This window comes from Melospiza melodia, chromosome 6 (assembly GCF_035770615.1).
Source record: "Melospiza melodia melodia isolate bMelMel2 chromosome 6, bMelMel2.pri, whole genome shotgun sequence".
NCBI lineage: Eukaryota > Metazoa > Chordata > Aves > Passeriformes > Passerellidae > Melospiza > Melospiza melodia.
The window spans coordinates 73,291,291-73,314,655 of NC_086199.1; the positions used below are offsets into that span (position 1 = coordinate 73,291,291).

The following is a 23,365-nucleotide window of genomic DNA, read 5'->3' on the forward strand; positions in this document are numbered from 1 at the left end:
TCAGCACCAGTGCTAATGATGAGCTTTTGGCTTCTGCAGAACTGGCTTCTGCAACGGCAAGAACAAGTTTTTTTTTCCTCCTTGTATGAAGAGCTAGAAGTGTAACATGTAAATGCAAACAAAGTACCTTTTGTCCTTTATATCATAAAGAAGTATTGTGTGAGAGTGTAATTTATTTTAAAATTCAGAATTGATTGATGCTCAGTGAGGTCTGTGGATTATACCCCTTTGGTGTGGATAGATGCACTTGATATGTGTAATAATGTCTCCATTCACAGGAGTGGAAGCAGTATTGAAAACTGCAGCTCAACTTGCTGTCTCCAGCAGCAGTGGCATGACTGATTGCTGGAAGTTGGAACATGGGACTTGAATAGAGGTTTGGCAACACAGGGGAGAATGGTTGTCTGTTTTGCAGTGTGACATGAGGCAATATTTACCCTGCTCCATTTCTCCCTTTTCCAAGCAAAAGGCAGGTTGCCAAGTACAGGGGCTGAATGGTTTGAATCTTCAGTTGGAAACATTCTGGCTACACTGAAGTAAATGAGATATCTGAAAGTTACCTTCTATATGGATGACACAAATGGTCATGCAAACTAGATGGTTTGTTCCTTACACATATTTTTTTTTTCTGTCCAGTACAGACCTCAGGCTTGCTCCTGTCTTTATCACTCTCTTCTTAAAGAGAAGTTGCTAAACTCAGAACTTTCTCATGACAAATGTATAACAGAATTTCTGCATCTGGAACTTCTCCCAGAGAAGTCATGGCACAACCGAGTAGCTGATGATGTACATATGTACTTCCAGACACACAGTAATTGCATCTTTAGTTGTTACTGTTTGTGTATTTTTAGGATTAAAATGTTCTGCTTCGTGCTCTGGAGAAATGAAGATCTTGCGCAAGTGTTCAGCAAGCTCAACTGAGGGAGTACAGTTGCTGTTTTGGCAGCTCCAGCATTCAATTATAAGGCTTCAGCCTCACAGAGCTCATTTTGAAAAAGCTCTAAAGAGTCAGATCTTTTATTTACCTTCTAATTTCAGTGCAATTTATTTTTCAAGCTGTTCTCCAGCTGTGAGGGCTGATTTAAATGAAATTCTTCCCAAATTGTTCAATCCACATTTAGCTCTGTTTAAAAAAATGCCACATAGCAAGATTTAATGCTAAAGCTCTCTGTCACTTAAGATATTGTAAATCTTTCAGCAGTTTAATGATATATAGAGCTTCCTCTTATGGAGCATCTTGCCTTGCATGAAAAAACCTCAACTTTCCAGTTTCTATTAAGTCTTTGAAACAATCTTGATTTTTTCCATATAGTTGAATCTCTGAATCTGAGGGTGCTTCAGTATGGTACTGTGAGGGAAATGGTTTTTTGTCCAAGTCTAGTATCCTAATTAATGAAAGAAAATCTAGGAGATCTCAAATAACTCATGACAGAATAGTCTGTTATCAAGTGCAACTTCTTAAAAGGTTATTAAGCTTGTGTTTACTACTGCATTAAGTGACACAAGCATTGATTCTTGTATCATATTTTAAAACCACTTATTTGCTCTCTAGCTAGCCTAGAATCTAAACGCTGAATTGCATACAACTCTTACAATGGCAGGTAAATTAGGGCATGTTTCTTTCACCTATAGCTCTCACTACAAAACTTCAGAAAGGTTTTCATAGTTTCTCTGATTTTATTCAAGAGTTAAGTACTTTGAATAAGGATATGGATTTTTCTGAGAGAACACTTCCTTTCACTATAAAAAAAACCCAAAACCCTATGATTGGATAAAGCAGGGAATTTGGAAAAATTAAAGCTAAAAGTTTGAGTGTCAAATTATCCATGGTACCCTGAACACTACATTTTTGACATATATTTCTTGCAACTGGTTTCTCTATAGACTAATATTATTCTAGGTTATAAATTCAAAGGCTTTGAAGCTTGACGTTTCTATTCACTGTTGTGTTGCTAGGGGGTTTAAGTAGAGCTTGGTAAGATGAATCTGTGGAAAACAGATTTATTTTTTTAACCCCTCTTTGTAAGAGCAATGAATGTCTCAGTGTCCACTGTAACAACCTGTTGTTGAAATGAAGAGAAACAGTTTTGGTTTACAGTTTTGAAAAAGGGCTGGGCAAATTTCTCATATTTGGATATTACCATGCAAAAATATTTGGTCATCTTACTGTGTAGTGTAATTTGGTTTTCAATAATAAATACATTTATCATTATTAAAAAATTAATTATTCACCATTGTCTTGATATTGATGTAAGGTTTTCGTGCTATGCTAGTAAAAAAAAATTACTAAAGCTGATGATGAATAAGCAGGAAAGCACAGTTTTTAATACTTTATTTTAATTATTAATTTTATAATTACGTATTTTCCCCTGAGTAAGGAAAGTCTGTCTTTTCCTCCAAATTTCTAGTTGTATTGTGCTTTTCTGCTGATGCTGGTGCCCCCATAGATATACACAGTCAAATCCCCAAATGCAGGTTTAAAAGAAGGCTGGCAAAGTGCTGGTCTATTGCAATGTCTGTTGCATCAGCTGTACTGAGATGAATTCAGATCCTGGATTCATCAAACTCCCAGGAGTTGAAGGAGCTGCTATTAACCTTTTCTCCCCATACTCTTTCCTGCAGTACTTGGGCCACGTCGAAGTGGATGAATCCAGAGGAATGCATATCTGTGAAGATGCTGTGAAGAGGCTGAAATCTGTATGTATATTTGTTTAATGGGAACGTTGGCTTTGGGGCTGTAAGTGTTACTGGAAGAGGTCTGTCTGGAGCTGTGCTCCAGCTAAAGACTGAACTTTTGACCCGTGTTAGGAGAACAGTTGGCCGGTTTGAGAGCACTGCTGCTCTTGGGGGGACGTGCTAATCTGATGATGAGAGGGAGAGTTACAACTGTTCTTTCTACTTGCAGAAACTATTTGCAAAACAAATGTGTAAAAATTCTCTGTGACCTTTCAGGCTAAGTTGGTACCCACATGGGACTTCAGCCATTGTTTTTTAACAGCTTCTCCCTCTCTCTCTTTTCTTCTCTTCTCCCCCCCTCTCTCTTTCCCTCTGTTGCCTGCCACTTTAATAGTGACTTAATTCACCATTATTATACAAAATATTACTTGTTTTAGGATGCTTTTTTTTCTAATGCACTGCAGCATTGTAGTCATGCATGAAATAATCCGGCTTGCATCTGCTCAAAGTGGCCTGAAGGCTGCCTAATTCTGACATGTCATGAAGTGGGCTGCTCTTAGTTTGGCTTCTGTGAACGTTTGCTCCCGTAAATGGCACTCGTTCAAAGCTCTTTGTATTTCTGTGGCTCATTTGAAGAGGTCTTGTCATCTCTTTCCTGCAGTAATAATACCACAGAATCCTGTGGAAATAGCAAACTCCAGAAAGGCAGTGATCAGTCTGTCAAGGAACTGAGGCTTTAACATCATCGAAAAGCACAGGAGAAAGGACATGAAAAAATGGAATTTTTAATAGAGATAGAGAACTGCAGTCCTTGTCATTACTTCTCTTATATGTTTTATCTACATACATTCTTCAGTATGCATGTAGTGGAAGAAACTCTTGTATTCTTGAAGCTCAACAAAATCCATCAAACAAGTCCATTAAACCCTTCTACTGGTTTAAAATATGTGCCACTGGACATCCCTTTCCTCATCAAGTCTGAGAGCTCAAACGGTTTCCATCTCAACCTGTTTTTTCCCTTCTTTCAAGCACACAGCAGAGCATTATAGGTTGTCTTTTCTGCCTTCTGTTGTGCTGTAAAGTTTGTGAATTGGTTTAATGCTCTGATTAAAATCAAGTCTTTTCATTCTTTTCTTTCTCAGCTAATGTATAGTAACCTGTTCAAGCTGCATCCCATCTGTTCCCATTCAGTCTGCAGTGATTAGTGATTGATTTTTATTAAAAAGGGCCACACAAAATATAAATGAGTTTCTTTGTTCTGTGGATTTAGTTTACGTACCTAAAAGTGCAAGTACTGACCACATAATCAATTGCATCCGTTTTTGTCACTGATTTTTTCTGATTTTCTTAGAATACTTTCTGTTAGCACACCAAATAGCACTGCAGTATCTACTTTGTGCTACTTCTCTCATTCTCTTCCCTGGGGAGCTATGCTGTGAAGTAGCTGTTCTCTAGTTTATAAAAATCTTACACGAGTCAGCTAAGTGTAGCTAAGCTTATAATTAATGAGACACACTAAAAGCATAGCACCCAGTTTCTTCTGTAATCTGGATTTCTAGGACTGTGATTTTTGATCACATGAATTACTGATTCAAACATCAGACTTGGATATTTAACTTTTACAGTTAGTCAGCATTTTCTGAAAGTAAATAATTAGATTTCCTTAATTCATGTTATGTCATTATGCCAAATTGTGGATGGCATGAATTTATCCATTTTCTTAAATTAACATTTTTCTTCAGATAGTTTTGATTTCTTCTGCTGTTTGATATCTATGAGTACACCAAATACAAATGTGCATCTCTTAAAATTGCTATTTGTCTGCTTTATCAGTGTTGGAAGTTGAGAAGTGAAGGTGAAATTCTCTTTGTGCCCCAAGAGGAAGATTCAGATTACCGAAATTACTTTGTGTGCTTTAGTTGCTGGACTCTATCAGATGCAAGGTCCATTTGCAGCTGCTCCCTGCAATTCAAGTCCTGCCCCTCACCCCCAGTATGTGGGTGTGAAACCTCGGGCATTTCTTTAGGACATCACCATTACTGGAATCTCTGTTCTGTACAAGACACTCTTAATTTAGCAGAAGCCAAACACTGGGTGATATCTCAGCATGTGAGGAATGTGATGATTAAACAGTTTGTTCTTCTGGTAGTCCCTTGCTTTCACATTATTTAGTTATTTTGATGGGCTTTCTCTTGGTTTTGAGAGAATTACAAGTTTGAGCTGCTGTGCTCAAACTGAAAGACTGGCTTAGGGAAATTGGACTTCACTTTTAATGTGGTTAAATGACATTGAAGTGTATGTGGGCTATTTTAAACTTTATTCTCTGCTTGTAAGGTGTAGGTTTTATAAATCCAGTCAATAAAAATTAGAATTGTTGAAATATTTGTATCCTGTGGCTTCCAAAAATTAAGTTCTGTCTGTCTTTTCTTATTCTCATAGATATATTTTCACCTCTTAATTCTTGCTGTACAACAGTTGGCAATTTATTTGGGGAACTGAAGACTATTCCTTTGTAGGACTGACTACTGGGTTTTAAAAGATTTTGTGGGATTTGCTAAGAAGAATATAGAACAGTGTTAATCTTGACTTTAGGAATAGTTAAATTACTGCTTTACTTTTTGAAAGATGCAAACAAGTATCTTTGTCTCTTTATTGTGGGAAATAACCTTTCAGGGATTTTTTTATTACCTGCTCCTTTAATGGGTGTAATTGTTTTTGAGCGCTGCATCTTGCAGAACTTGAAAACAAGTGATGGTGATCATTTTATTCAGACATTGCTTAATTGACAATGGAGTACAAGAAGCCACTTTTAGCTCAAGAATCCCTCATCCACACTGTACTCTGTTGTTACAGTTTTATAGCTCTGAAACTGCACACCAACAATACTGTAACTTTGTCTGATGAAATGGCATCACAGTCTCATTAATAGATTAAAACCCCCTCATATTTAGCTATTAGTTTATTATTAACATGGGTTTATATTATCAACAGAACTTGTATTTTTCCTTAGTAGAGTATTACCAATGTAGTTTACATTGTTCCCTTAGTAGAGATACATTGCTAGCTTTGTATACATTTAATATCTGATTAGATTCTTGTAGATGGACATGAAGCTCTAAATGGTTTCTTCAGAACCATTTAACTGAATTTAAAATATTTAGTGCCAACTGGAAAGCAGCTTTAAGGGCCTTGTTAAGTGTATTTGACTCAGGTGTGGGAACATCATCAAAGACAAAAGTATACTCTCTCATGTCATATTTTGATTTTAAATCAGCTTTAGCTTGTAGTATTGGTTTCTAACTTGCCACTTTTTGTTTTAAATTATGCATTTGTTTTAATATATGTTCTTGTTTTAGCAGGTAAAGAGACATAATTTAATATTTTAAAAAATGCATTAGTTACCTCTAAACTACATTAACTTAGTGTTGTTTAAAATCCATTTTGCATGATGCCTTTTCCATTAACCTTGTCTAGTTTATTTTAAAAAATAATCTTGTTTAACAAGCTTTTTTCTGAGAGCAAAATTAACCATCACCTAAAAATGAGGTAGCTTCTGGTGAATCTCTTTAGCTTTTGCTGTCTTTAAAAAGCTGTTATTTAGTGTAATGCAATAGTCATCGCTCAACTTGGCAGCAGCATCCAACCCCTTCTCATTATGCACACTACATTGTGATTAATCCATTAGTTCCCCTCCTAGTGTTCACCATATCCTGTCCAAATACATAACTGTTCCTGCCTCCAAAAGTGCTTAAGCTTTTCAGCTGGCTGAGCTTGGAGATGTTCTTTATACAGTGTCTGAGTTGATGTAAGTATGTCCCAGATACTTGGTAAAACGTTCTGCGGAAGGACATGGGGCAGAGAGGGACACACCAGCAGGGCCAGGAAATGCAAAGCTGAGATGGACACTCCCTCCTTAACTTGGTGTTTCCTGGCAGTTGTTGCCTTGCATCAGAACCGTAGCTTTGAGTTAAATATAACCTTGTTTATCAGTCAATTCTTCAGACACTGCCTCAGGGTATTTGTGGCAATACTTTAATATAGCAGTATCAGTGATGAACAGGTTGGAATTGCACAGTGTAAACGTGAGGTCAGGGGCTGTCACAGAGACACTCCCTGTCTCTTCTGCAATTCACCTCCTCCTCATTACTGCTATACCAGAGCTTTCTTACAAGGGAAGTAATCTGGAAAGACAGCAGGAGCAGCTCTGTGCTTCCCTCACGCAGAGCAGCATGTGGCTGTGCTCACAGAGCAGCAGGCCTGCTGAAGTGTCCTCTCATGTAGTTTACTTTCCACAGTCTGGTAACAAAATAAAGCTAGTAAACTAAACTGCATGCAAATGCGCTTAAAATTGTGTGCTGGCTTTTTCTTAATGTGAATTGGGCAATCGGTATAATTGCTTTCCTGAAGAAATTTAGGAAATTGTAGTTCAGCCTTTGGTATCTTTGCACTTGCCTAACTGTCTCTGCCTGCCTGAGCTGGTTTTAAAGGCTGCTCAACCTATCAATTCAGAGTTGTAGAATGAATAACTAGTATTTGTATAACTATTGCATAAAGCCTTGGAAGGCTTTAGAGAAAGAGGTCTCATTTGTATTTGAGTTCTACCACAAGGTTACTGTGAAATTCCTTGCTTTTCAGAGAAGACTGCGTAAGATGTGAAGCTTAAGAGTAGCATGTAAGCCAGGGCAATAAAAAATGGAATAAAATGCAGCAGTACTTACCCCTGCTTTATATCAGCCATACATGCTTCTCCAACATACAGAACATTAGCTTTGGGGAAGAGTGATCAATACAGAGCAAATTAGCCTGCAATTCTGGAGTTAGAACCTTGCATTTCACAAGAGCCTGTGCAGTATTTTACTTGTTTAACCATCATGTCTGCTGCCAAGTTTGGTTTATAACCTAACCAAAAGGGACTAAACAAGGGAGAGTGAAAATAAAGTAACCACTTTGCATGAAATTGGGGCTGAGGTTTTCTTCTTTCCACCAATTTCAGGGCAGTAGCTTGTTAGAATTGTGTGTGTGCCCTTTGATCTGCATTTTCATAGGATTATTTTCACATTTGCCTGTCGCACCTTCTCATGGATAACTCTTAAAACCCCTTCCTTTCCCTCCAAACCCTATTCTTGTGTGTGCTTGTTGGTTTGAAACCCTGGGACATTTTAGCTACCTACAGTAATAGCGCTCGACTTGTCCCCCCTGTTCCTCCAGGAAAGGAAGTTCTTCAAAGGCTTCTTTGGAAAAGTAAGTTTAATGCCTTGTTTGTGCTTGCACTATAAGGAGTTACATCCCTGGTATAGCACTGCCATAAAATCAGGGTGTTGAGAGTGCCTTAATCCATTTCAGAATATTTGCTTCTAAAACAGGCTTGGAAATATTTTGATCAAAGAATGTGGTTTCAAAAGTAATCTGAAACAGAAACTTAGATATCTGTGGACTGTATCAGAAATCCAGTGTTCTGAAGTGATTTGGCATTCCTGAAAAAAAAAATTAAGATCTTAACCCTTAAACTTGTGCCAACCTACCTCACTTGGGCAAATACCTACAGAACAGTTGAGGTCTGTGCTGTGTAAGTGCCTCATGCCCAGCTGCCTGGCAGCAGGAGTTGATGCCCAAATGTTAGCGCTGGGAGAAAGCAGTGTGCCATCTCTTAAACCTTCCTTTTTTGAGCACAGTCCCAATTCAAAGGCATGTGAAGATGAGATCAGGCGTTCACTTACTATGTTTTCCTAATTTCAGCTCAATCTCCAGTTTCTGTCATTGCTCTTGTTTTCACAAGAGGACAATGTGTTAGATAAAAAGGGGGAAGCAGCTCTGTCCTTATGCAGAATGTGCTGCGCTGGTGGCTGGGTGGTTTTGTTCCCACTGCCTACATTTCTGCAAGGCAGAAAGATCACACTCTCTTTTACCTCTCATCTGTTTCCTACCTCTGTGTTTAAAATTCCTGTAAAACCTTTTAATCCAGCTTTCATATGAAGTTAATCTAAGATAATGGCTTCTGAAGTATCTTGATAAAATGAAACTTTGCTTAAATAGAAATGAACAGGTTTGTAATGTTCAAATACATGCTGAAGTCTTTTGAAGCAGATTATTCTCTGGTCATGAATTAGTTTGGGCTTTACTTGGGGAGTAAGTAAGGTTTTTTCAGCTGATCCTTTATCACCATTCACTCAAATAGTGATAGATCTCACGCAGGGACATCTGTTTCTCCAGTTCTGGTGTCTTCCTGTGATGTAGGAGAGCACACATCTAAGTGTAGTGGTGATGGTGAGGGGCTAAAATACAGAAGATGGCAGATCTGTCAGATTAATGAGAACAGTCCTGTGTGCAAATCAAATCCTAGAGCTGGAATGTAGAAAGACCAAACCCAAAGTGCTAAATTGGAAACAAACACAAAGCCCCCACCTCAACCTGATTAGATATGTTAGTTTTCTCTCTGCTTGTTGGTACTAACTTAGATTAGGGTACATAAGAAAGCAAAGATGTAAAATGAAAGATATTTGCATAGCACTTAGGTAAAAATCTTTCTTTGACTTTTTAAATTATTAAAAATGCCATCTTCCCTATTACATCTTGGTTGATATTTAATGACGTCTGGTACTTCACCACAGCATTTTAGATTTCTTTTCTCTTGTATTATAATATTTTGACAAAGAAGGACCTACTTCTACTTCAGCCTGTGAATTTCATTAATTAGCACTGAAACCACTTAAATCCATAGTGTTTAGATATCCCCACAGTAGCAGTGTGGCAGTGCCTTTATTACAGCTTTGGCCTACAACAGGAGCCTACATCTAGGGAAATCTGCAGAAAAAGGGACAGCTGTTCTCTTATTAATAATTGAGAAATACTAATAACTCTAATATCTTTTGGCTGTCTCATCTATAATTTCTCCCCAAGTGCCTTGCATTGGGATTAATGTAATATTCCAAACTGCCGAGCTATTTAAAACACACCAGCAGCTTTCAGAAAGTCAGTCTAGACATGTCTGCCACTTTCCCTGTCCATATTTTTCTCCTTGTAAAATGTAAATACGATGGATTTGTTTCTGGAAATATTCAAGTGGTTAGTATTGAAAATGCTTTTTTAAAATTTTAAATAAAAATGAGATGTCTGTTGATAGCTCCAGGATAGGCTTTTGTGCTTATCAAATAAGCTGCCTTTTTAGGCAGCTCCTTTTAAAACTCAAACTTTTCTGTTGTAAATGAGTATTGATGATCTTTGTCATGTTTTGCCTCCACGGAGCGTGTGTATGTCTCATCACACAATGTTTTATACAGAGTCTCAAATGAAGATTTTTCTTTATCTGTACCTCAGGCTCCAGATATATCTTAGAGCTGTGTCCAAGTCCCAGGATAGGATAAAATATAATAGGCAGAAAAACTAGAAACAAAGGTAAAGTATTTTAACAATGTGTAATTGGGTAACTTCTGTTCTGGCATCCTTAATACTTTGTGTTCCACCTTAGGATAGAGCAAGGTATCAGAGTAGCTAGTTTTTGCTGGGTTGATGCCCATCTCTAGGGCACTGCCAGTTTGTCAGAGGGGTTTCTGTCATGCCTGGCCTGCCATGGACCTGCTTTGTTCTCCAGCCTCGTTGTGTGTTAGGATAAGTGCCCACCTGCCCTCCTGGAGACCTCTGAGGACTCTGGAATGAGTGCAGATAATGACTCTGGTGCTGGAGCAGATAACTGACCCTCCCAGAAGGGCTGAGCCGGGAGGTTTCTGGGAGTGCTGACTCAGCACTGGCAAATCAGGCTCCCAGGAGTCGATGCCACACGTGGCTCTCCTCAGGCAGGGCTGTCATCTAAAAGCTGTAAAATATAAAGACAAGTTACAGATCTGGATGTCTAGATGAGTCCCTTGGTAGCAACATTTCAGAGCGTCCTGTTCCAGTGGATATTGGCCACTTGCTTTAAACAGTTCTGTTTGGAGTTGCCTGTACCTCCCAGGATTTGTTTCACAAGCTGTGATCCTGTGTTAGAGTTCACTCCCCATGCAGTATCTTGCAGCTGCTCTGATCTTTGTCCAGTATGTGCCAATAGTGCAGTGCTCCTATCTGCTCTGTAATCACTGTTTGCTTGGCATATCCCACCCAGAATGGAGTAGTACTTTGATTTGTATGTCCAGTAGGAACTGGATTGGAGGAGTATGTTCCTTCATACCTCACTGGTAGGCACAGATAAGCTGAGAATTCAGAAAATGTACAAATCATTCATTGTCCAGCAGTAGTAGCAGTGGGTTTGGGGTATAGACTCTAAGGATAAGCCCTTTCAAAGCACTGCATCCACCATAAATATAGAAGAAGGAATTGGGAGATTAAAGTGAGTTTGCTACACTAAGAAAAAAAGAAAACTCTTTGGTTATCTTGCATGTGGAACCTAATGTTTCAGTGGGAAAAGAGAGTGTAGGAAGCTCTTCAGCCTTCTCATTTTATTCTGAGAAACATGAATTTCATGTGTTAACTATTTCTAAATCCTCATTTGGTAAAATAGCAAGTGAGGAGTAGCTCTGCTGAAGATCAGCATTGCTTTATGAAGTACCCAGCTCAGTTAAACTTGGCTTTAATACAAGCTCCAGGGATTGTCCACAGTTTCTGAAGGGACAAGGTTTTTATTGTTTGCTGGGGAAAGATGTGTATCTCTTAATCTAATGATGGCAGTCTAAACAAAGCAGTTACCTGCAGGCATTATCCTCTCTTCATTGTTTGTATTTCCTTGAAATAAAGATTTTTAAGACTTATGGCTTACAAACAACCAATACTCTTTTTAAAACAGTTCGAGGAGACAGACCATTTATTTTGGAATTAATAGGGACTTTCAGGCTGTGGAAGCTAGCTGAGCATTGAAAAGACAGACTATATTTTGTGGGTATTGATACTGCCTCTTAAAACAAAATATTAGAAGTGCCTTTTATATGCTGCAATATTTTCTAACACATATGATGGTAAATTTAACTGTATCTTCTGTTATGAATTGCACTCTTTCTGTTAGGCATTCCAGAATCTAAATTAAACATTCTCTGGGGTATCCAACAAGTTGGATGGTCATTTAGAAACTTGCTTCTGCAAGCACTTCCCTGTAGCTTGCTTTCATGCTGTGCTTATTTTCTCTCTTTTTTTCTTTAAATGCTCTTCTGTGCAAGTCAGTGCCATTCTCTGTTCCTACCAAGCTTTTTGAAAATGCTCAGGATGTCATTGCTGCTTCCGAAATTGGGACAGATAGTTCCTCCCCAAAAAACAAACAGAAGTTCTGCCAGCACCTTTTTGTTCACACTTGCTGCTTTCTCTGAGAATGAAACCAATGTGATATAATTGGAGAGTTTTCACTCCAAGATATTTCATTCTTACAGTGTTAAAATTGGTATTGCAGACTTGGAACATGCAGTAGCTTATGCCAGAATGTATTCTTGTTCCATTACTTGCTGTAAGAATATAAAGTATTCGCATCTGCAATAAACTATTAAAAAATTATAAAATAGTTTCAATTCTAGTTTGAAACCACTAGCTAAAACCCTTTCATATTTTTTCCCCCCCCTGTTGCTTTCTTCACTCGCTGCAGTGATTTTCTGGTGGGTGCCATTAGTAACCACAAACTGTGTAAACCCAGTGCTTCAAAACACATAAAGAGAGTATTTTAATAACTGGCTAAAATAGGGGGATTGTGAATTAAAGTGACAGGCTAAAAGAAACTGTATTAGTTTTCTAGTAGTAGTTCTCTGTAACAGCCAGTAAAATTACGTTGACCTATTTTCTTTTCAATGAATTAGCTTCAGAAGAATTTGTGTTTGTACTGTTTTCTGTAACTTTCCCTTGAAAAGTAAACAGCCTGGAAAGAATCTGTAGTTTAAATGGCTTCTGAAGCCTTCCTGTGTTTCCCACTTTTACTCAGCCTCAGCTTGCAGCAGCTGAAAGTTCCCACAGTCAGGTTTTGGATAGGAGCCAGCCTGCTCTCCGCTGCGCCCGCCTGCCACACACCGCTGCTTTTCCAGATACACACCCAAGGGTTAAGAAATCCTATTTTTATACCTCTCTCCCAAGATAAGACATTTAGGTCTTAATAAATTAGTGAAACATATTTGGGTGATTGATCTTAGCGTTAAGCTTATGAGCTTAATAAGCTACACCGTAACTGATGATTTTGGGGTGCTTTTAACACTGGTTTAAGGTGATGCCATGATTCTGCCATGGGACTATTGGGGCAGAGGGTAGGGCTGGTGGAAATATCAGGTAAGAATTTTCCTATATTTAAACTTGTGCTGAAGAAGCTACCTGTGGTGTAACTCCTTATGAATGAGTGTCTTCTGACTCTAGTGGAATTCTTCACCCACTTGGTCAGTCTTGAATTCTTTACTGTCAGTGGATGTACACCTTACTTCTGCCTCACCTGTCCTGTGCCCTCTCCCCATCCCCACGACGTGCTGTTTCTGAAATACTGGCTTTGGCTTGGTTCTCTTAATGTTTTGCAACTTGGATTGAGCTTTGGGCACCCTACTGACCATGGACTTCATCTACACTGAATGTTATAGTTCTTGAAGAGGGGAAGCGGGAGGCAATTGGCTGTTGGCATAAAACTGTTTTGTTTTCTTTTCTTTCCCTTTTTTTTTTTTTTTTCTTTTCTTGAAAGTCTGGGAAGAAAGCCGTCAAAGCAGTCCTGTGGGTTTCAGCGGATGGACTCCGAGTTGTAGATGAGAAAACAAAGGTTAGATTTCCCTGGGCAAAAGTTTAAATCTCTCTATAATAATGCATGTGCTATATCTTTAAATGGACAGCAATCTTTGTTACTGCAAATGTTGGTATTTGAAAGGAAGACTGAAGTGTGTAGTTTGCTTTAATAATTTCTTGTTTTGTAAACATATGTACACCTGCTAAGTTTTTTCCCAGTTAATTCCACAGTACTCTCAAGACACATTTTGTAAAATGTGGCAGGTGTAGCACAAGCTTGAAATATTTTTTGTTGCACCTACTGCAACAAGCATTGGTTTTCCTGATGACTTCTGTTGGCAGTGAACTTGAAGGGTCCCTGAACTTCTTTCTGCACCACTGCAAAAGGTTGCAATAGTAATGCATAAGCAAATTCTCATATATGTTTCAAGCAATATAATTTTCAGTGCATCCAAATCCTAGAATGGATCTGAATGAACAAGAGCTTCCAAAAATGCAATGAAGAGAGTAAATTAAATAGGGAGATTGTAGCTTCAGACTCAAACTAAATAGTAACTGCATATATCAAATTTAATAATCTTTAATATCAAAAATGTTGGTCTGAAGTGGAAAACTAATATATTTGTGGCATGATTCTAGATTGTTTTACATTTTTATTGTCAAATTACAATTTTTATTATGAATTAGCACGTGGTGTACCACCAAGGCACATGTGTCCAAGTAAGAGCAAATGATTCTTGGTATTGTATAGACGTAGGCAATTAGAAATAAGAGCTTTAACTTACAAGTGCACTAGAATTTTAAAAGATGGCATGGCTGTGAGGACAATTTTAACTCTTGTCAGTGTGAAATAGTTTGTTTTATGTTCATATTAATTGACACTTTGGTCAACCTAAAAGATGATTTCTCCAAGCCAACACTGACAAACAGATGTAATTCATATCCCTCTGGAGCACAGCTGCCTGTCAGATATCTGCTTGTGGTTAGACTTCTCCAGGGCTGCTGCAGTGGTATGGCTCATCACAGCTAAAGTTGCTGCCTCTCAAGAATTCACTTTCTAATACAAACATACTGATGTGAAAGAATTCAGTCTACTGATTGCCTCATGTAAAAGTAATAATACATGTATTATTTTTAGAAATGTTGCTGCATATATGTAATATTTTCAAATTGATTTTTAATAAGTTGTGCAGACTCTGGAGGTAATTAAAAGTATAGGATTTAAAAAGAAAATAAACTGTTGCCTCCTGGTGGTTGAATACATCAGCAGAGGTGCCAAGTACTAGTCACCAAGCAAATGAAATAATTTGGAAAAAGATACTAGAAACCTAATTTTTGATGAGGATGGCATAATCTTTAACTGTAGAAACACTTCTCCCATCTATGGGATTAAATAGGGAGCATTTGGTGCTACCAGTGCTGCTGGTGCTTTCTCTAGCATCCCTGCTTAGCTGACCAGGAGGGGAGTTCTGCTCTTTGTGTAGCAGCTGCAAGACTTTTCACTCTTGCAGAGCTCTCCCCCAGGTTTCAGCATTGTGTTTTAATGGCAGTGAAGACTTTCTGGTTGCAAGACTATGGAGCTGCTATGAAAATAAAATTACATGTGCCTCCATAGTCTAGCAGAGAGCTCATAGGAATTCACTGGGTCCCAAAGATGGATGGTGGAGAATGTCATCTCTTGTTTTTGTTTTGTACTGGGAACAGATTTTGAATGACAACTGATGACAAATAATTACAGCCCCATCAGGTTATCCCCTTTTTAGTATAACTCATTTTTGTGCCGTTACACCTGACAATGACTCGAGTTCAAGTGTTTGGTGCCATATTTCCTCACATTTCTTGTATTTTGGGGGGGGATTTTTTCCCTCTAGGATCTTATAGTTGATCAGACGATAGAGAAGGTTTCTTTCTGCGCACCAGACAGGAACTTTGACCGGGCGTTCTCGTACATCTGCCGAGATGGCACCACGAGGCGCTGGATCTGCCACTGCTTCATGGCTGTGAAGGACACGGTGAGTTCAGCATGGTCTGTGGGCAGCTCTCCCAGCTCTTAGCTAGAAATAAAGGGCAGGAAATGTGACTACCTGGGATAGTGCAGTATGTTGTGACTCCAACTGAGATATTACTTAGTCCTCGTAAATTATTTTAATTCTAATTCCCTGCATCTGGAATATTTGCCATCCCTCTGTCGTGCCATCTTATGGAGAGAAATGCTGCTCAGCCTGTGTGTAAAAGGAGAGCATGTGTGTAAAAGGAGAGCAGTCAGCCTCAGATAATCTCCAGCAGAAGGGAACTACTCTTCTAAGAATAGACAGAAAATTTTCTCATTTGAAAATGTTTACAGCCAAAAACTGAAACAGCAATGACAGTTTGTTCCAGGATAAAATCATAGTGAGTAAATACAGACTGGTTGTGAATGCAGTGTCTTGTACATGAGTGTTATCTTGAATGAAAAGTCATCTGAATGTTAAGAGATGAAGCTAAACTGAATTAAATTAGCATTCTATTTCCTTCTGAGTGACAACAATATTTTGAGTAGGTTTAAAATCAGTTTCTTGCTGTGTAGACTTAGATAAGTTATTTAACTCCCTGATTTTTCTTCTCTCTGCTGTTTGTTGAACCCTGCCTATATTGTACAAAGTGCTTGAAACCTCATGCAAATTCACTGTGTGAAGTCCCCTGAGCTGCATGTTCAGAGCAATGGTGCTTGATAATTTATCATTTTTCTTTAGACAGTGAAGTTAGAAATTCCCAGTAAAAATTATATTAGAGCTGGAACATTTCTGTTTTCATCTGTGAATAACAGGTCAGTTCACTTACTGATGATGATAGATGAGTTGAGCTACTTGTAGCAATAGTGCCTCTGATTCAACTGTGGCAGCTGTATCAGCTGGGCTGCTGGACTTCCTCAGACTTGAATTTCCTTTTTACAGTTATTGGATAGTGGATTCTTTTGACCTGGTGAATAATGGAAGTGCTTTTCATTAGGCACTCCCAAATCTAACATGTGCACTTGGTCAGGACCATTAAGAGGTGTGAGTAGTCGCCACTGTGCTTTTAACTTCCACAGGTGCAAGAGCAGAGTCACCCTGAGCCCTCTGTAAACTTTCTCCAAGAATAGCACTTACCTGTGCTTTAGCACCTGCACCTTAAGATAGCTTCATGAGAGTTTCTGTGTGCACAGATGTATCTAGAGGCAAGGGATAGGTGCGGGCACATTATTGCACTGGCATCTTAGTAGCCAGTTGAACTAAACAGATCGTGCAGCAATCCCATTCATTCCTGGGTGGCCTTCTTGAACGTGGCTTGTGCATTAGTAGCTGGGAGTCTTTGTGTGCCAGGTTTAAGGCCGAAATACAATTACAATAGTTTTCTTTAATGCCTTAATGAATTTGTTCTGTAAAGGCAGGTTTCAGTTGGTGGTGCTTGAAGCACATGTGTGTTTCTGTTCAGTCACTGTGATGCAATGCTGTCTTGTGCAGGGGGAAAGGTTGAGTCACGCCGTGGGCTGTGCATTTGCAGCGTGCCTGGAGCGAAAGCAGAAGCGAGAGAAGGAGTGTGGAGTGACTGCCACCTTTGATGCCAGCAGAACCACATTCACTAGAGAGGGGTCATTCAGGGTCACTACAGCTACTGAACAAGCAGAGAGAGAGGAAATTATGAGACAGATGCCGGATGCTAAAGGTACGGGATGCAATTTAAACAATCATCTGCAGTGAGCAGAGCCAGCACTGAGGCTCTGCGAGGATTGAAGCTGAGCAATGTCCTTACAGCATTCCCTCTCTTGAACCTTAATATGTTCTAATCGTATTCCCAGACCATTGTCAGCTCACAAGATGGAAAATGTTCCCAGATTCACTCAGTATTTTCCCACGTCTTCTAGAAAAGGTGCAGGTGGCTTCATATGTGAAAGCTGCTTCTGCTTTGTTTTGTCAGGCTGCTTTATGGCAGAGAACACGGTAGGTACCAGACTAAAAGTCCTTATTAGAAAATTGTTTAAAAAATACAACAAGCTTGCCAGACAGAAAGTAATCATTTATGCAGTCTAGTCCTTGTGGTAAATTAACCGAAAATGATATGCATTTTTCTTAGAAAAGAATGTATTTTTATCTTGATTTTTAAGGTAGGTTACAGACTCTATGTATACAGCTGTACTGCATGAAGGAAGAACAGATCAATTACAGAGTGCTTTCCAAAAAAAATCCAGAATATCCACTCCCTCCCCATAAAACACACAGGTGTTGGACTATTAATTACATTCAAAATTAGTGACTAACTGATTTGAGAGGAGATAAAATGTTTTGAAATTAGGTGAAAGTAGAACTTCTCACTCAAGTTTTGTTACAAAGCCTGGAGTTCTACAGCTAACAAAAAATTAAGTATTATAAATACTGTTTATAACCTGCTTCACAGTGAAGTCAGACTTTTGTTTCAGAGGATTTCACAGCAAGTTTTATGCTGCCTCTTGATTGTAAAACTTTAATCTTCGTTTTCATCATCCATCTGCTTGTTTCCGTACGTTAGTTTCAGAATGTGCTAAATGAAGCTTAAACACAAGGCCTTTGTTACTTGAGGGCATGAGTCAAAGTCTTGACTCAGTGAAGGTGTGTGAAATCCTTTCCAAGAATTAGAAAAGTTTCACTTGAATGAGCAGCTGCAACTCATGGGTACTGAAGCTGACAAGACAACATAATTAGTTCCTCCTACCATTCCAGCTCCTCAGAAATCTCTAGTCTGACTCCTCTCTTTACCAGACTTTTAGTTATTCTGCTGATGTGTCAAAAAAAAAGGTCATTGCTTTTTCTAAAGTATTTGGAAAACAGTATAGGTAAAATAGAGCTCATACCAGGATATTGTCCTTCTGTGTTGATGGAACTGTGTTTGTTGCCCCCAAAGCCAATTCATTTATGAGTGAGAAAGTTTTCCTAGAGGTGGAAAAATCTCCCCATTGCAATTTTAATCATAGGTGTCATGATTTAAACAAATCTTAATCCTACATTTCTGCCATAAGGCCTGTCTGACAGGAGTATTGTGGTGCTGTGCAAAGCCCTGCAAAATGAAGCAGCTGACTTGAAGTTGGAGGATCTTCCACTGCAACTAACTCATGATTGAGTAGTAGCATTGCAGCTAAATTCAGTACAGGAGTGACACAGGAACTCCTTGCAGATGTGTTTGGTGTTAGCAAGGCCTGTCAGCTCAGAGGCTGAATCTGCCTTGCAGCACATTCCCCTCTCCCTGTGATGTATTTCCTGGAGGAGCTGAGAGCTGCAGCCCGGCCTGTTAATTGCTGTGTCTGGCTGCTGCTGCTAATTCTGCAGGGCTGGGAGGGTGGTTTTTAAAAGAGGGTCCTGGAGCTGCGTTCTGTTCCCTGCTGCTGCTGAGTTGTGCTGCTCACTTAATACACAATATCACAAAGTTGGTGATAATATTTTGTCCATGGTTGTGTATGAGACAAAGTAAAGCTCTCAAATACACAGTATATTTTTCAGTCTTAACCATAAGTGAATTACAAGTATTTCTGGAGCTGGGATCTCAGAAAGAAATCAGAAACAATACAGATGTAAGGCCATACTTTCTAGGGAGTGGCTTGCCTTAGAAAGCTGTGGGGCTTTGATATGTGTCAGGTGATGTGGTGAAGACAATGGAGGTATACAGAAATTGTGTTTCTGCTGTGCTATTAGAAACTCATTTGCAAGAGTGCTAGTTATGCAAATTCCTGCAATTTCTCTTTTCAAAACAAATGGCAATACGGGTAGGCAGCTGAACAGTACTTTGCTTTACTCTTCTAACCTCCCCCTGTTTCCTCCAGCAGTTGAAACAGAAGTGAAAACAGTAGCACCAGGTGCTGCACCAAACAATACTGCCCCCTCCTCTGGCTCACCGACCTCTCCTACTGCCGAAGTGGCCGCCTCTGTGGATAAAGAAACGAGCAACCCCCACGCGATCCCGCGGCGGCACGCCCCCATCGAGCAGCTCGCCAGGCAGGGCTCGTTCAGGGGCTTCCCCGCCCTGAGCCAGAAGATGTCTCCTTTCAAACGCCAGTTGTCTTTGCGGATAAACGAGCTGCCTTCAACAGTGCAAAGGAAGACTGACTTCCCCATGAAAAACTCAGGTAAAACTAAATGGTTCCAGTGAAACATTGCCTTAAATAGTTTCTTTCTTTCTTCCTTCCTTCTTTCCTCTCCCCTCTCCCCTCTCCCCTTTCCCCTTTCCTTTCCTTTCCTTTCCTTTCCTTTCCTTTCCTTTCCTTTCCTTTCCTTTCCTTTCCTTTCCTTTCCTTTCCTTTCCTTTCCTTTCCTTTCCTTTCCTTTCCTTTCCTTTCCTTTCCTTTCCTTTCCTTTCCTTTCCTTTCCTTTCCTTTCCTTCCCTTCCCTTCCCTTCCCTTCCCTTCCCTTCCCTTCCCTTCCCTTCCCTTCCCTTCCCTTCCCTTCCCTTCCCTTCCCTTCCCTTCCCTTCCCTTCCCTTCCCTTCCCTTCCCTTCCCTTCCCTCCCCTCCCCTCCCCTCCCCTCCCCTCCCCTCCCCTCCCCTCCCCTCCCCTCCCCTTCCCTCCCCTTTCCCTTTCCCTTTTCCTTTCCTTTCCTTTTTTCTCTGTGGTTTCAAGTAACTCCTTATTTTCTGGTAAATCCTTCTTCCTGCCTCGTGTTGATCATTTATCATGAACGAACATCACCATGTCAGAAAATTTCTGCTTTGGGAATAGTCAAGAATTTCAAATGTGGGGTTCACATGCAGAAAACAGTTCTAATTGCTATCTGAAGTATTGGAGCACAGCTTGAGGTGTTCCAGAAATGGGTGTTGGTGAATTAGTAGGTTTGGCTCTTCCCTTTGAGTCACTGAACCAGTTCTTCCACTTACTGTCAGGGCATCCCGAGACACAAATCCCTTCAAGGCCTTAATCACTTGTCTTGGGATCATGTGATGCTCTTCTGTAGTCTGTCCTTCTGTCTGTCTGAATTCTTTTTGAGAGCAGTGAAATTGCTCTTCACATTTCATTAAGAGAATCTACCTGTTTAGGTGGTACAGCTGGCTGTATCAGTATTACGTGATACAGTTTTCACATGATGATAGTGGGGTTTTCTAAAAGTCATCCTAACATAAACTCCTCGGGTGCTCTTTATGTTGCATAATGTCCTTGAGTTCCCTGAGCTAGGTGTTATCCTTTGGGCCAGCTGTACTCTCAGTTGGCAACAGAGCTGGTTTTAGGGTTCTAAGCTTTGAAGTAAAAGTTAGTGTGGCAAAGACAAACGCAACAAAAATCCTTAGTCTGACTTCTTTCATAATCCTTGTTTAGTGACCTGTGCTTTAAGACCAGCACTGAGCCAATCAGTTTTACAGCAGTAGTGCACTGCTCAGTAGTGATAGTCACTGAGCACACACCACAATCCCAATTTTTCATGATTCAGAACATTTCTGATGCATGTTCCCATATATGCCACTGCCAGTGCTGCTTACCGTCCCACTGCATGCACTGTGTTGGAATATCCCTCAAAGAATCGATTTTTGGGCATGCCTCCCCCTGAATTTTAGATCTGGTGCATGTTGTGTGCAGACATTTTATGTTTCTTACACTATTTTGTGCTTGATTATGCCTGCTCATGTCAGTTCTGTGCAATGACAGACTGATGATTGGTACTTTTGGAAAACACTGCCATTAGTAATAATGAGAACATCTGGTAAGCTGGCAGCTTTACTCCAGATGTTACATTATCCACATGATACTGATGCTTCGTTTAAAACTGAGCATCCATTTTATCTGAGCATTCAGCTTTTGCTTTTATGATTCTAGCACAGGAACTGGGGATTTCAGCTACCACTGAACTGGAACAACCAACACTGACTCTAGACTGAACTTGCTGCTGTGCATTACTGTCAGTACATTTAAAGTTACTGTAGTTACTGTACAAGTATGTTGTTGGAACACTTAAATCTATCATAAGTATTTTCATTTCACAGAATGCCAAATCTTAGAGCCAAACCTTTGAGAAGTTTAGCACTTTAATACTGAAAGATTTAGATCTCTACTTAAACTGTAGAAAACCCTTTTTATTTTCTGATGCCAGCATCCTTTAAATCTGGAACAGTGATCTCCTTGCCCTCTTGACTTAATCACAAAATACAGTAATGTGGTGTTCTATTTCAGGCCAGATCTTCAACACTAATGTTAAAAAAAAAAAGCTGTCATGCAAATCAGTAGCAAGAACATGTAGGACATAAGGGAACTAATTATATTTCAATTTCACATTGGTAGTTATAAATTGTTTCTGTATCCTTTAAACTTTCAATTTAATGAATTCTGTTTACATTTTAGTCCCAGAGGTAGAAGGGGAAACAGACAGCATTAGTGCCCTGTGCTCTCAGATCACCAGTGCTTTCAGCACACCATCAGAAGATCCTTTCTCTTCGGCCCCCATGACAAAACCAGTGACAGTAGTTGCACCACAGTCTCCTGCCTTTCAAGGTTTGTGATTTCTTTGGATGCTGGATGAGGCTTGAATGCACATAATGTTGCTTTCTAGTAACACATGGTCTTAATTTCTTGTGCAAGTCCTGTTACCAGTATTTTGGGTGAATGCATCCTGCTTTATTCATCTTGTCTGTTTAATTTTTCTGTGGTTTTGTTTTTAACAATAAGTTCATGCACCTACCACACAATAGTTATCTCTAAAAGGAACTGGCTTTGAGGTAATGGCTATTTTATCATTCTGCCTCCTGAACTGCATAGGAGTGTGTCACAGGAACCAAATCTCGCAAGGGAAGGGATTTTGTGCTACCACAATTACTGTTTTTTACACAAATTCTTAGATAAGTTGTGGAAAAATGCCAGCTATAGAACTCATAGCAGCCATTGGTATTCATTTCACTGCTATGCTTTTATAGAAGTTGTGTGAAAAAAGAACCTCTCCATGTGAATTGTAGTTATTGTTACTTTGTATCTACAAAGTGGTTTTTTTTTTTTTTTTAATCTAAAATTAACTGTACAATAACTACTGGTGAGCCATATCTCTTCCTTATAGGAACAACAAATTTAACTTCAGTCAGTCATCAGAACTCAAGGCCTCCTAACGGACATCAAAATCCACCATCCCATGATTCTTTTAACAAGTGTTGGCTTGGTGAAATGAGATTTACTCTCTGTATTGGCTGTCAGTCCAGTTTGGCTAATTACCCGAACTCCTGTCATGTGGAAGTGTCTAAAAGTGTTGTATGTGGATAGGTATGACCCAGCCCACTAATACTCCAGTCACGTGCATGCCTTGCATGAATTAATCGCACTGATGTTGTCTGCTCCCATTTTAGTTAATGGCACTGCCTCTGCCTTCTGTGTGCTTGCTGCTAAACCATCCCAAGCTGCTGTAGTGTCCACAGCTATGCCAGTTCGTGAAACCAATCCTTGGGCTCATGCTCCTGCTGCTAATACTGGAGCTGCAGCCGTGGTCGCTGGTAAGAGTGGAAGTAGATCCGGTGCACTGCTATAAGAACTTGGATCAAAAGCATAATTGAGCCCCTGAGACAATTGTCAGTGCCCCTTAATGGCAAGTGGAAGGAACAGGAACAAAAGCTGGAAGTAGTAGTGTTTTGCACTAGTGGATGGAGGGAAGCGATGAATTTGCTGGTGCTAGGTCTGTAACCTGGACTGATTCTTATTTTGGCAGCATTTTATAAAATCAGTGCTTAAAAAGGAAGTAATGAAGTTGTATGCAAATTTGTGTGTATGAAAGGGAAAGAGTCTGTGTGTATCCAAAAAAATTTCATGTGTTCTTTTCACTCATGTACATAAGGAGGGATTAAGTGTGTTGCTTAAAGGCTTAGAAGTTCATTTCTTCTGCTTAGTAAGTTTAGTGTGTTTTAAGGCCCTCCAGGCCTTGTCTGCACCGTGTAAGGTGAAATAGTCACCCATGTGGGCACATAGGCTAGAAGGCTGCAGTCTGAGTTCCTTCCTGTCATGGTGTAAGCGCCACTCCACGAGAGAAACTTGGCTAGTGAAACAGTAGGTTCTGCTTGGCCTTGTAAGAGCACCAGACTTTGTCT

The 23,365-nt window shown here is 39.6% G+C and overlaps 1 protein-coding gene across 14 annotated transcripts in view; it reads left to right on the plus strand.

The window, feature by feature from the left end:
* NUMB (NUMB endocytic adaptor protein) overlaps positions 1-23,365 on the plus strand; it is a 91,851-nt gene that overhangs the window by 66,147 nt on the left and 2,339 nt on the right. For 4 of the 14 annotated variants that reach the window (XM_063159151.1, XM_063159150.1, XM_063159152.1 and 1 more), the window contains 8 exons: positions 2,623-2,697; positions 7,840-7,917; positions 13,298-13,372; positions 15,207-15,347; positions 16,818-17,019; positions 19,145-19,447; positions 21,645-21,794; positions 22,634-22,777. In XM_063159151.1, coding sequence (XP_063015221.1) covers positions 2,623-2,697; positions 7,840-7,917; positions 13,298-13,372; positions 15,207-15,347; positions 16,818-17,019; positions 19,145-19,447; positions 21,645-21,794; positions 22,634-22,777 — 1,168 coding nt within the window. The remainder of the gene's footprint in view (positions 1-2,622; positions 2,698-7,839; positions 7,918-13,297; positions 13,373-15,206; positions 15,348-16,817; positions 17,020-19,144; positions 19,448-21,644; positions 21,795-22,633; positions 22,778-23,365) is intronic. The other 10 variants (XM_063159154.1, XM_063159155.1, XM_063159158.1 and 7 more) reach the window with 10 other exon arrangements.